General features: G+C 37.4%; 1 protein-coding gene across 50 annotated transcripts in view; it reads right to left on the bottom strand.

Annotated features, from left to right (window-relative positions):
• TTLL5 (tubulin tyrosine ligase like 5) overlaps nucleotides 1–12,738 on the bottom strand; it is a 295,613-nt gene that overhangs the window by 188,716 nt on the left and 94,159 nt on the right. For 27 of the 50 annotated variants that reach the window (XR_010123769.1, XM_054448025.2, XM_063651918.1 and 24 more), the window contains 3 exons: nucleotides 9,563–9,601; nucleotides 2,639–2,796; nucleotides 1,043–1,349 (listed from right to left, as the gene is read on the bottom strand). Coding sequence is in view for 49 of the 50 variants with exons in the window: in XM_054448025.2 (XP_054304000.2) it covers nucleotides 1,043–1,349; nucleotides 2,639–2,796; nucleotides 9,563–9,601 (504 nt within the window). In the remaining variant the exon portion in view is untranslated. The remainder of the gene's footprint in view (nucleotides 1–1,042; nucleotides 1,350–2,638; nucleotides 2,797–9,562; nucleotides 9,602–12,738) is intronic. The other 23 variants (XM_054448030.2, XM_063651919.1, XM_054448038.2 and 20 more) reach the window with 3 other exon arrangements.

Below are 12,738 nucleotides of genomic sequence, written 5' to 3'. Positions count from 1 at the left end.
CTAACATTACACCATCTTATTGTCCTGAAAGCATTTCTCATGACCTGAAATGACCTTGTTTCTTTGTTAACTGTCATTCTTCCCCACTAGACTGTAAGCTCCAGGCCTATCTTGGTCCCCACAGTAATGTGATATGGCCTAGCACAATTCTTGGCATAGGACAGGTGCTCAATAAAAACTCACTGAGGGACTTAATGAATGACTATATTATCACACCTCTATGTCTTTTTTTTTTTTTTTTTTTTTTAAGATGGAGTTTCACTCTTGTTGCCTAGGCTGGAGTGCAATGGCACAATCTTGGCTCACTGCAAACTCCACTTCCCAGGTTCAAGCAATTCTCCTGCCTCATCCTCCCGAGTAGCTAGGATTACAGGCATACACCACCACACCCAGCTAATTTTGTATTTTTAGTAGAGACAGGGTTTCTCCATGTTGGTCAGGCTGGTCTCGAACTCCTGACCTTAGGTGATCCAACCACCTCGGCCTCCCAAAGTGCTGCGATTATAGGTGTGAGACACTGTGCTTGGCCACCTCTATGTCTTTATTGCCTCTACCTAGCACTCCCACACTTAACCATCACTTCCCAAAGCTCCTGAAACCCTACTCATCAGTCAAGGCCTGATTCAAATTTTCCCTCCTCCATAATGCCTTTCTAGCCGTCCCAAGCCAGACCAATCATTCTTTTTCTGTGTCCTAAGACCACTTTGTTCATAGTGGGGCCATGGCCTGAGCTCTCTGTCTCTGATACTAAACCATGAGCTGCTTGAGCTCCTTGTCCCAGTTACCTTATACTCAGTGACTGACACAAATGCCCAACCAATGAGACCCAGGTTTGTATCACAGCTCTACCTTAGACAAGTTACCTAACCTCTCTAAGGCTCAGTTTCCTTAATAATAACAGTATCTAATCACAGTCATTATTTCATAGGACTTCTGTAAATATTAAATGAAAAATGACTGTAAAACCACTAAAATAGTACCTGGTACACAGTACAAGTTAGCTGTTATCAGTTTTACTAATATAATTATAAAAGATACATACCTAAGATTGCCATTATCTTGAAGAATCTGCATCAGGTTAAATTTAGGCTCCAACTCCTGAGTCTCAAGTTTGCAGCAGTGTCCACCTTTATTATTCCATTCACGAACTTTCATGGAATGTTCTTTGGGTGTATTTTCTACCAAAGCTGTCAATGAGGGTGTATATTTGGCTTGATTTTCTCTAAGAAATCCTGCAGACTCCTCCTGGGAAGCCTCCTGTTCTTCCTCTTCATTGTCTAATGCGACTTCTTCCTCCTCTTCACTCTCTGTCTCAGTTTTAACATTCATTTCAGCTGGTTGGGTAATCACTAAATGCGAAGAATCACTAATGTTGCTGAAAAAAGGATTAAATGTTCCTCTCTCCCAATACCTTCCTTTTCTCTTTTTAGTAAAAGCCCATTTCTAAACCAAACCACAAACAAGGCACAGAATTAATAGCAACCACCTGTCACTCTCTAATCTCATATATTCTTTTATTTATTTTTGTTTTTATTTATTATCATTTTTTGAGACAGGGTCTCACTCTGTTGCCCAGGCTGGAGGGCAGTGGCAGGATCTCGGCTCATTACAGCTCGACGTCCTGGGGTCAAGTAGTCCTCCCACCTAGCCTTCCAAGTAGCTGGGACTATAGGCACATGTTACCATACCCAGCTAATTTTTGTATTTTTTGTAGAGACAGGATTTTGCCAGATTGCCTGGGCTGGTCTCGAACTCCTGGGCTCAAGCGATCCTCCCACCTTGGCCTCCTAAAGTGCTGGGATTACAGGCATGAGGCACCATGCCTGGCCTAATGTTACATATTCTAAAACCTATTAGTAATCTTCATTAAAGTATACATTTTTCATCATACTCTCATCATCACTCTCTCACAACTTAAGGCAAACAATAAAAATAAAAAAACAAAAAACCCTTGGCTTAGTAATTTCTATAGTGTGTTAGAGATTTTTTAAAAAGCACCCTTCATGGAGGTATAAAGAACAGGGGAATATCTTTCTATCCTATGTTTATTCATTATCCTTCTCTATCGCCTTGTAAGTTCTATGAGGACAGAAACCGTATCTTTTTTATTTACCAGCAAAACCTCAGTGACTAACACACTGCCTGATACAGATGTTCACAGGAGGGAAGGAGAGAAAAAAAGGAAATCAGTATATCAGTCAATTATAAACAGACCTACAACATTGTAGAAGCTGGGAGAGAATGAAATTCCACTTTATCTAAAATACTTATGCCATTCAGCAATGTTAAAGAATGAACTGAACTTACCTAATTATAAAAAATCTGAACAGTAATGCTCAGGATTCCATTAAACTCAGGCTAATATTATTTCTAGAGTATCAGGTATTTGTATGATGCTGACATAAGAGCAAAGGCCAAAATGTATGTGTTTCAGATAGTCTTCAATACAAATATTATAGAGTGGAAGGTTTAAAAACTTAAGACTTTGTTGAAATTAAGTTTCAGAGAAAAAAACTATACAAAAAAGGTGTATGTGATCAGGAAGATTCTGACTCATGAAATACTGAGTAAGCAGCTAGTTAACTCAGTCTGGCAGGATCCAGATAAGGGAGTTTGGTGAAAGCTCACCAGCAGGTACCTGGGTATTTTGGCCTCATTGCCCTCAATCTGCTACTCCGTCGTCTACGTTTTCGCACCTCCAGAGACAGGAGCTTCCTCTCGTAAAGCGCAGCATGCAGCTTGGCCTTTGAATTCAGACTCTCTATCTTCAATTCTGGCGCTCCATCAGCAGTCATTCTAGGGGAAAAGCAACATGGTAGCTACGGCCTTCAGAAAGTTCTCTCCTTCATTCCAAGGCTAAGCTTCCCAGAATTCCATAATGCTGACATACGGGACATGGTAACTCAAGTGAATTCTAAAAGTTTGACAGATAAAGAGGAACACTAGAATCTACATTAAAACCTCACTAGTGACCCATTTGAATTTATTAAATGTTCTGAAAAAAATATGCGGCTAAAGACAATGTTTAAGACCTTTAAGTGTTCAGTGATACTGATTATTACTTTACTGCAGGGATTATAAAGTGCCACCCAACACCTTATACCTTAAAATAGTTTATACCTTAAAAACGACAACATCTTAATTCTTAAGTTGAGTGGTGGCAAATGGTGTTTGTTTCATTTCTACCCATTATAACTTACTCAGCATTTTATAAATATTCTTTTGAATGTATATAAAATCTAAACAATACAGATTTAGCAGAGGTTCAGACGAGGGGAACAAAGGCTGATGATTTGTGAATATGCGAGGGAGCACCGAGTTGACTGAGACGCATAGAAGTGTCTTAGTGAAAAGTCACCAAGCCCTAGGGACTCACCAAGTCTCAAGCATCCCAACATGAGGAAATGCCAAGGCACCCACCCTCCTTTAAGATCCTGATTATATACAGGAGAAGGTGGAGCAAGGTGGCAGGGACTTTACAGGTATTAAGTACAGGTCAGGAGTTAGAGTCAGAGGCACAGACAAGGAAAGGCAGCAGAGATAGGACAAGGCTAAATACATCAGGTCAAGAATGAGAAATGGGATGTGGAAAGGGGGCTGGCACCAGCTACATTAGGCATTAAAGTAACACAAATCACAAATCAGGGAGTGACTGATATGAGGCCCAGTCTAGACAAGGACTGAGCAAAATACAAGAGAGGGAGCCATAACCAAGTCACCAAAGAGAGGGCTCTGGGTCACCGGGTCAGAAAAGCAGTATCTGTATCAGTGACTGAAAGCATGTAGCCAACTCTCTACGCTCAAACACAAAATCTAATTGGTTGGCTCTGAACTCTCTAGAACTCAAAGTGTGTTCCCTTTGAGGTCAAGAAATCATCCTTACTCCTCTGGGAGTTTTCAGTCTCTGAGTACAATAAAAAGGCTGTGTCATTTGGTCTATTTGGGACCTTTCTGATAGGGATTTCTGGGTGGATGGAATGGATGGTAAGTCTTTTGGAGGCCTTCTCTCCAGAGTAGGACACAGAGCCAAAAACAGGAAGGTCCTGGCACTGGGAGCACAAATGGGAAGCAAATCAATGAACTTTAAAAATAGTTTCCATGTATTTTATCAGAGTTCCAAAGAGTACATACACACACACACACACACACACACACACACACAGAGAGAGCTATAGAAATAAACTTTTAGCTAATTTAATAATACAGAAAATAAAACAAATCTGATAAGATAAAATCATTTAAACCACTTATTTAATAATGTCTGGCTAACTTGGTCAATTTTGTATTTTTTTAAAAACTTGGTCAAATTTGATAACTGTATGGACAAACATGGGCATAGCTTAACACCGACATCGTTATCTCATAAACACACAAACTCTCTCTCCAAAGACATGTCTCTTAAAAACTTAATGTGATTGGAGACAATTTAATGTTTGAGGTCATCCTAATTAAATGAGTGGAAGTTAATTCAACACTCTAATAAGTTAAAGCCCAGTGTTTATGTTCATGAACCACTGTTCATTATATAAAACATAAACAAGAGCTTATATTGTCTACATTATACCGTCTACATTGTCAAGAACTCCATTCTTTAGGGAAAAAAGATTTCTTTTTTTTCAACAAAAACTCAAAAAATAAACTTCTGAAAACATGAACGCTAAAAGCTCACAGATATGGAGAAGCTACTACAAATCTCTTTCTCTAAAGATATTTTAAAATAACAACTAGGAACTAAGAGACCCTGGATAAACAGATAAATCCTAAATAGTACAAGGGATAGAGGATAGGGAATGCTGGGTAAAATATGAATCCGGTAAGCCAGAATAATAGTTCTATGAGGGCAAGGACCATGTTTGTCTTGTATCACTGTATCCTAGATGCTTATGAGACTGTCCAGCACACAGCTGACTTGCCATAAATATTGGTTAATTAACAAACAATTTAATTTCCTAAAAATTAGTTGGATATCTTTTAGCTACGTCTTTTTCATTTACTTTTTCCAACTATTTATTTATTTATTTATTTATTTATTTTGAGATGGAGTCTAGCTCTGTCGCCCAGGCTTGAGTGCAGTGGCGCCATCTCGATTCACTGCAACCTCTGCCTCCTGGGTTCAAGCAATTCTCCTGCCTCAGCCTCCCAGGTAGCTGGGACTACAGGCATATGCCACCACGCCTGGCTAATTTTTTGTATTTTTAGTAGAGATGGGGTTTCACCCTATTAGCCAGGATGGTCTCGATCTCCTGACCTCGTGATCCACCCGCCTCAGCCTCCCAAAGTGCTGGGATTACAGGTGTGAGGCACCGTGCCCAGCCTGAGCCCCCAACATTTTTTTTTAAATATTTAAACAAAAGTTTAAAGAACTGTACAGTGAACAACCATATACCTACCTACCACCTAGCTTCTACAATTAACATTTTACTATATTTTGTTTCGTCACGTATATATCCATCATACATCCTTCTATCCATCCATCAGTCTATCTAATTTTTAAAGCAATTCAAAGTTAGAGACATCAGTGCATTTTGCTCATAAACATTTCAACATGCATATCATTACTAGCTAGAGTTCAATAATTGTTTTATAGAACTGTGTTGGGTAAGCTAAAAGTTACGTACAGTGACATATCCAAATATTAAATGTCCACTTAATGAGTTCTGACAAATGCCTAGAGCTATATAACCTAAACTCTTAACATTACTATCACCTCAGAAGTTCTCATGCCCCTTCCCACTCCTACCCAGTCAATCCTTCTCTAACGTCCTAAAGGCAATCACTGTTGTGAATTTTTCATCATGTATTACTTTTGCCTGTTCTAGAATTTCATAAAGATGAAACCATACAGTATGAACTGTTTTGTATAAGGCTTCTTTCATTCAGCATGCTTTTGAGATTCACTCTTGTGTGTGTCAGTATTCATCCCATTTTATTTCTGAGCAGTAGGTCACTGTCTGAATAACCCACAGTTATCTGCTCTCTTGTTGGACACTTAGGTTGTTTCCTGTTTTGCAGCATTACGAATAAAGCTACTATGAACATATTTGTACAAGCCGTTTTGTGATTATGTTTATTTCTTCTGTGTAGATCTCAAAGTGAAATTCGTATATTTCTAACAAACTGCCAGTCTCTTCCTAAAGTGCTTGTACCAGTTTACGCTGTCAACGACAATTTATCACAGTTCTGTTAGTTCCACATCCTTACCGCCATTTAGTATTGTCAGTATAATATCAGTCATTCTGCTAGATGTTCAGTGGTATAACGTGGTTTTAATTTGTAACTCCCTGATAACTAATGTTGTTAAGCACATTTTCATAAGCATATTGGCTACTCATATATCTTCCTTTTGAAGTGTCTGTTCAAATATTTTACCCTTTTGTAATTGGGTTGATGGTCTTTTTATTATTGAATTGTAGGAGTTCTTGACAGTTCCTAGATATCAATCCTTTGACAGATATGTTTGATGCATATTTCCACTCAGTCAGTGGCTTGCCAAATCATTTTACTAACAGTATCTTATAACGAACTTTTTAATCTTGAGAAAATATAACATTGTTTTTTATTGCTCTCTGTGTCATGTCTAAAAACATTGCCAAGACCAAAGTCACAAAGATATTATGTTTTCTTCAATAAGTTTTATAGTAATAGTTTTTATATCTATGAATCATCTCTAATTTCTATGGGAAACAGCGGTTGGGGTTCATTTTAAAAAATACGATATTCAGTTGTTCCATCCTCATTTTTAAAGAATAATTTCCTTTCACCATTGGATTACTTTGACCATATAAATGTGGCTCTATTTTTGGGCTTCCTATTCTGTTTCAATGTGATCAGTTTGACACTATCTTGAATACTGTAGAATTACAGTATTTAGGTCAAGTACGTTAAGTCTTTTTCAAGATTACTTTGGATATTCTGAGTCCTTTGTATTTGAATATAAATTTTTAAATGTTGGTCTGTTTCTTTGAAAAAATCCATCAGAATAATGATTGAGATTGCACTGGATCTTTATACCAATTTGAGGAAAATGGCTATTTTAACTATATTAATTCTTCCAATCAACAAATACGGCATATCTCTCCATTTATTTAGGTCTTCTTTAATTTCTTTCAGTAATATTTAATAGTTTTTACTGTATAGGTATTGAACATGTTTTGTTAAATTTATTCCTAAGTATTTCATATTTTCAAATGCTGTTGTAAATACAATTTAAAATTTCATTTTCCAAATATTTACTACTAGTACATTAAGATACAATCGATTTTAGTGTATCAATCTTGTATCCTAAGACCTTGGGAAGTTCACTTCTGTGTTCTTGTAGTTATAGATGCCTTAGGATTTTCTACTAACATGATCATGTCATCAAAAAATAGACATTTTACTTCCTCCTTTCCAATCTGTTTCTTTTTTCCCTGCCTTGCTTTACTATACTAATGTACAACGTGAATAAAAGTGGTATGAGTGGACATCTTGCCCTATTACAAATCATACAGAAAAAGCCTTCAATATTTTACTGAATATGATGATACCAATAGGTTTTTCATATAAGGCCTTTATCAAACTAAAGAAGTTTCCTTTTATTTCTGATTTGCTGAGGTTTTCTCATAAATATGTGTTGAATTTCATCAGTTGCTTTTTTGGGATATCTAATGAAATGATAATCTAGTTTTTCCCCTGTAATTAATATGGTGAATTTCAATGACTAATTTTCAAATGTTAAGCCAACCTTGCAATACTGGGGAAAATCTTAGTCATATGTATTATCCTTTTTATACTGGCAGATTAGATTTGCTAATATTAAGAAATTTTGTGTCTATGTTCATGAAGGATATTAGCCTGTAATTTTCTCTTCTTCTTCTATTTTAATGTCTTTGTCAGGTTTTGGAATCATAGTCATGCTGGCATCGTAAGATGAACTGGGAAGTGTCCCTTCCTATATTCTTAAAAGAATCTGTATAAGATTGGTGTTATTATTCCTCAAATGCTTGACAGAATTCAATAGTGAAACCAGTGAGCCTGGAGTTTTCTCTATAGGAAAGTTTTTCATGACAATTTCAATTTTCTCAACAGATACAGAGCTTTTCAAAATTTCTACTTCAGCTGGTATCAGTTTGGGTGTTGCCCCCAACTTTCCCACCACCACAAAGAATTGTCATTTCATCTAAGTTGTCAAAGTAATGTAATAAAGTTGCTAATAATATTGCCTTAATATCCTTTTTCCACACCTTAGCATCCACTTTATGTCTGTTGAATCTATAGTGAAATCCTCTCTTTTCTATCTGATGATATTGGTAATTAGTGTCCTTTCTCTTTATTCTAGATCAGTCTACCTAAGGGTTTATCAATTATGCTACCTTATCAATGAACACACTTGGATTTTGTTAACGTTCTTTACTGTTTGTTTTTTATTTCATTTCTGCCTTTCCTTTCTTCCACTTACTTTGGAGTTACTCTACTTTTTTCAGTTTCTTAAAACAAACATTAGAACAGTGATCTCAGTCCTCAGTTTTCTAAGGTAAGCATTTAAACTTATAATTTCCCCCAAAGCACTACTTTAGCTGTAGCGTACATATCTTGACATATTTTTAGTATCATTCAGTTCAAAGTATTTTCTAATTTTCCTCATGATTTCTTCTTTTACCCATGGATTATTTAGAAATGTTTAATTCCCAAATATGTGAAGATTTTCTATTGTTATTGATATTCAATTCTATTGGGGCCAAAGAACATACTCTGTATCATTTTAATCCTTTTAAATATATTAGGACTTGTTTCATGTTCCAGCATATGGTCTATCACACGCCAGCTTGCATCTGCTTACACCTCTACAGAGCCCAAAATCCCTATTGATGGCAATATAAAATGAGTGCCAAAAAATGAACAACAGAACTCAGTGCTCTTCATATATTCTTAATGTTTAAGATTTTTTTCTTTTTTCTCAATTTCCAAGTTAACAGCAGTATGTTATAGGAAGCATATTTCTTGACTCAAAACTGGAGAAAATTTATACACCAAGTGTGACTTTCTATTTGGAAACAAGCTACAAACTTGATTTATCTCAGTTTTCCCTTAACTAAATGGCAATCATAATGTATTCCTTCTTTAAAGAAAAATTAGATTTATGCTTTAAAGGGCTCTCTGCCTAAATGAAAGTCCACAGGTGTTTTGTATACTTTCAGTTCTGTGGCAAACTTGAAACAGGTTCTCTTCTGTACCATGAGGCACAGAGCTGTGTGCCTCAGGTATGTCAAGGCCAAAACACAAACTCTTTACTTGAATCTAACATGACAGTAGTTTCAAAATCTCATTAATACTCTCTCTCACACAGCTAAACGAGAATACCATCTTCAGTTAGAATAGTATACCTGTAGTTATAGTGAAGTAAATCTCAAACTTAGCTTGTAAAAAGTGGCCACAAAACACTTTTTCAATAGAAAAAATTTTTATGTTACTTATTCAAGCTGAACCAAACTAAAAATGGTTATATAAGGTATTATGCTTAGTCTGTGCATGGTCACACATTATGCACATGGAAAGAATTTCTCAACTTTTAAAAGTCAATTACCGTGTTCTTCCTGTCAATAAGCTTCTTCTTGGGTTTCCCCTACAGAAGCAGAAAGGACAACCGGGTTAGAGAATGCTATTCAGATAGTCTCTCTTGAGTTCACACACACATGCACTCCAGAAATTTTTAATACAGAAATTCAACATGAAATTAGGCTAAGGAGGGCATCTTTGCGGAAAAGCAGACAGATAAATTGAGAACATTCTCATAAAAGAGTAGAGTGCTGTGAGCTGGAGGGACATCAATAAAAAACAAAAGAGAGAGGACAAACAAATTATAGAGAAAAATTATAACAATTATTTGTATTTGCTTATCTATTTACACAGCAAACTGCTTATTCATCACAACAACCATGTGAAGGAGGTGTTAATTAGCTCCATTTATAGAAAGGAGCAGGATAAAATAATTTTTTGATCTGCCATGGCCAGAGCTTAAAGGGCTTACATCTGAGCCCCTGGCTTAGGTCTCAAACTGCAGTGCTCTTTCTACTTTCATTGAACTGTTTTAGGAAAAGAAACCAAAAGCTCAATTCTCATGGGGTTCAAAAGGGATGCTCATCAGAAATATATTTTCCACAATTAAAAAAAAAACTCTATTAAAAGGCCGGGCGCATTGGCTCACAGCTGTAATCTTAGCACTTTGGGAGTCCGAAGCAGGGGGATTGCCTGAGCTCAGGAGGTCGAGACCAGCCTGGGCAACATGGTGAAACCCTGTCTCTACTAAAATACAGAAAATCAGCCGGGCGTGGTGGCGTGCACCTGTAATCCCAGCTACTTGGGAGGCTGAGGCAGGAGAATTGCTTGAACCTGGGAGGCGGAGGTTGCAGTGAGCCAAGATCATGCCACTGCACTCCACCCTGGGCAACAGAGCGAGACTCCTCTCAAAAAAACAAAACAACAATAACAAAAAAACCTCTGTTGAAAAAAGATATTACTAATCTCCATTGTCTCTAAACTAGGACTGGGCTCTAACCACAGAAATTGAGTGCTATTCATGTTAAAATAGGCTTTTGTTTTTCTTTTAAAACACTCTCATTCAATTTCCTTTCATTTAACACTCATAAAAAATTTCCGGCTGGGCAGTGGCTCACGCCTGTAATTCTAGCACTTTGGGAGGCCGAGGTGGGTGGATTACTTGAGGCCAAGAGTTCGAGATCAGCTTGGCCAACATGGCGAAACCCCGTCTCTACTACAAAATACAAAAATTAGCCGGGTGTGGTGTCGTGAGCCCGTAATCCCAGCTGCTCAGGAGGCTGAGGCAGGAGAATCGCTTGAACCCAGAAGGAGGAGGTTGTAGTGAGCTGAGATTGCGCCACTGCACTCCAGCCTGGGCAACAGAGTGAGACACTGTCTCAAAAAAAAAAAAAAAAAAAAGTCCCCAGTTTTACTTGTACTCATTTATGTATGTGTGTATTTAATTCAGTACATTTTTATTGACTGTGTAGGTTCATGTACCCACCACAGAAAAGATACTCAATGATTATTATCACCATGAAGATCCCCTATGTTGCCCTTTTATAACTACCCATACCTCTTAAACCCTGCCCCATTAATGTTCTCCATTCTAAAATTTTGTCACTTCAAAAATATTATATAGAGTCACATAACATGTTTTGATTTTTTTTTTGTAAAGAGACAAATGCAATGTAGATGATATGCAATGAAAAATCCAGTGAAAAGGTAAGTCTTCACCAAGATGTTTTGTCTTTCCTTTCCCATGTTTTCTAGCCATGTTAATGTCCTGATATTGTCAGGTAATCATTAGAAAGTCTCAAAATGATTTTAAGTTTTTCACCCAGATAATGATTTTCGCCAGTAATCTGCAATCATGACTTTACATTATAATTACCTGGGCAGCTTTTAGTAAGTACCAATACTTCACTCTGGGTGGGGGTAGGGGGATGGTGGGGGGGGTGGCCAGGACATAAGCCAGGGTTAAAGCTACTGCCATAGTGTAAGACAGTATGTAAGATACTGTTTGCCGGAACAGGGTGGGTAGGTCGGGGAGGAGTCAAGAAGGTAAGGAAGGTAGTCAAAATTAACCTAAAAGAAATGAGTAGAGAATTAGTTTGAAAGTGGTTCTAACAATAACAAAATTAATTGGATCTGCAAGAAGGAAAACATCAATTCAGACTGATGAGAGAACAGATTTATTGGAAGATACTAGGACTTGCTACAAACACAATCTCATTTTTTTCAATGCATGTTTCCGTGTGTGTGCCTACCATGTGGTAGGTTCTTGATACTGACAAAGATGAACATAACAAAGTACCTACTCTTAAGAGCCAACCTGGAAAGCACAAATTAGTAAACAGGCAATTATACAATCTGGGAATCTAAATTAGACTGAGGGATAAAAGAAGGGCTGGGAGTACCTCTTCCTAATCTAGGATAGAGGAGGAAGGACAAAGCTAGAAGAATTTAGGGATGGATTGAAGGCCATTCCAAAAGAAGGGGACTTTGTAAGAATAAGTATGTATAAAAGAGCAAGTAGAAATGGCCATCAGTTGGTGGGAAAAAGTGACGATTAGGCTAAAAAGGTAAGCATGGGTAGATCATGAGGGTTTTTCTTAGCTAAACAGGGAAAATTATTATTATTATTATTATTATTTTTATTTATTTTTTTTTTTTTGAGACAGAGTTTTGCTCTTGTTGCCCAGGCTGGAATGCAATGGCGCGATCTTGGCTCACCGCAACCTCCACCTCCCAGGTTCAAGCGATTCTCCTGCCTCAGCCTTCCCAAGTAGCTGGGATTATAGGCATGCGCCACCAAGCCCGGCTAATTTTGTATTTTTAGTAGAGACGGGGTTTCTCCATGTGGGTCAGGCTAGTCTCAAACTCCCGACCTCAGGTGATCTGCCCACCTCAGCCTCCCAAAGTGCTGGGATTACAGGCGTGAGCCACTGCGCCTGGCCAAATTATGTTTTTTTTAATCAAAGTTTTTAGAATGCTTCATAAGCAGGAGCTGTTAACTGGGGCCTCAAGAAAGAATGCGGGGAATATACAAACTTGGATGGAAAAAAACTTACATCCTCTAATTGAAATTTAGCATTTCCTCCATATGAATGTAGGAAACTATCCACAGTAGTGGATTAATGTGACTTCATTACCAAAAGAAATAATGCATCTTTCTTCATATTACTTTAGAATTCTTACAACTATTTGGAAATACTGTCA

Source organism: Pongo pygmaeus, chromosome 15 (genome assembly GCF_028885625.2).
Source record: "Pongo pygmaeus isolate AG05252 chromosome 15, NHGRI_mPonPyg2-v2.0_pri, whole genome shotgun sequence".
Classification (NCBI taxonomy): domain Eukaryota; kingdom Metazoa; phylum Chordata; class Mammalia; order Primates; family Hominidae; genus Pongo; species Pongo pygmaeus.
This window is presented reverse-complemented; position numbering and strand designations above follow the sequence as displayed.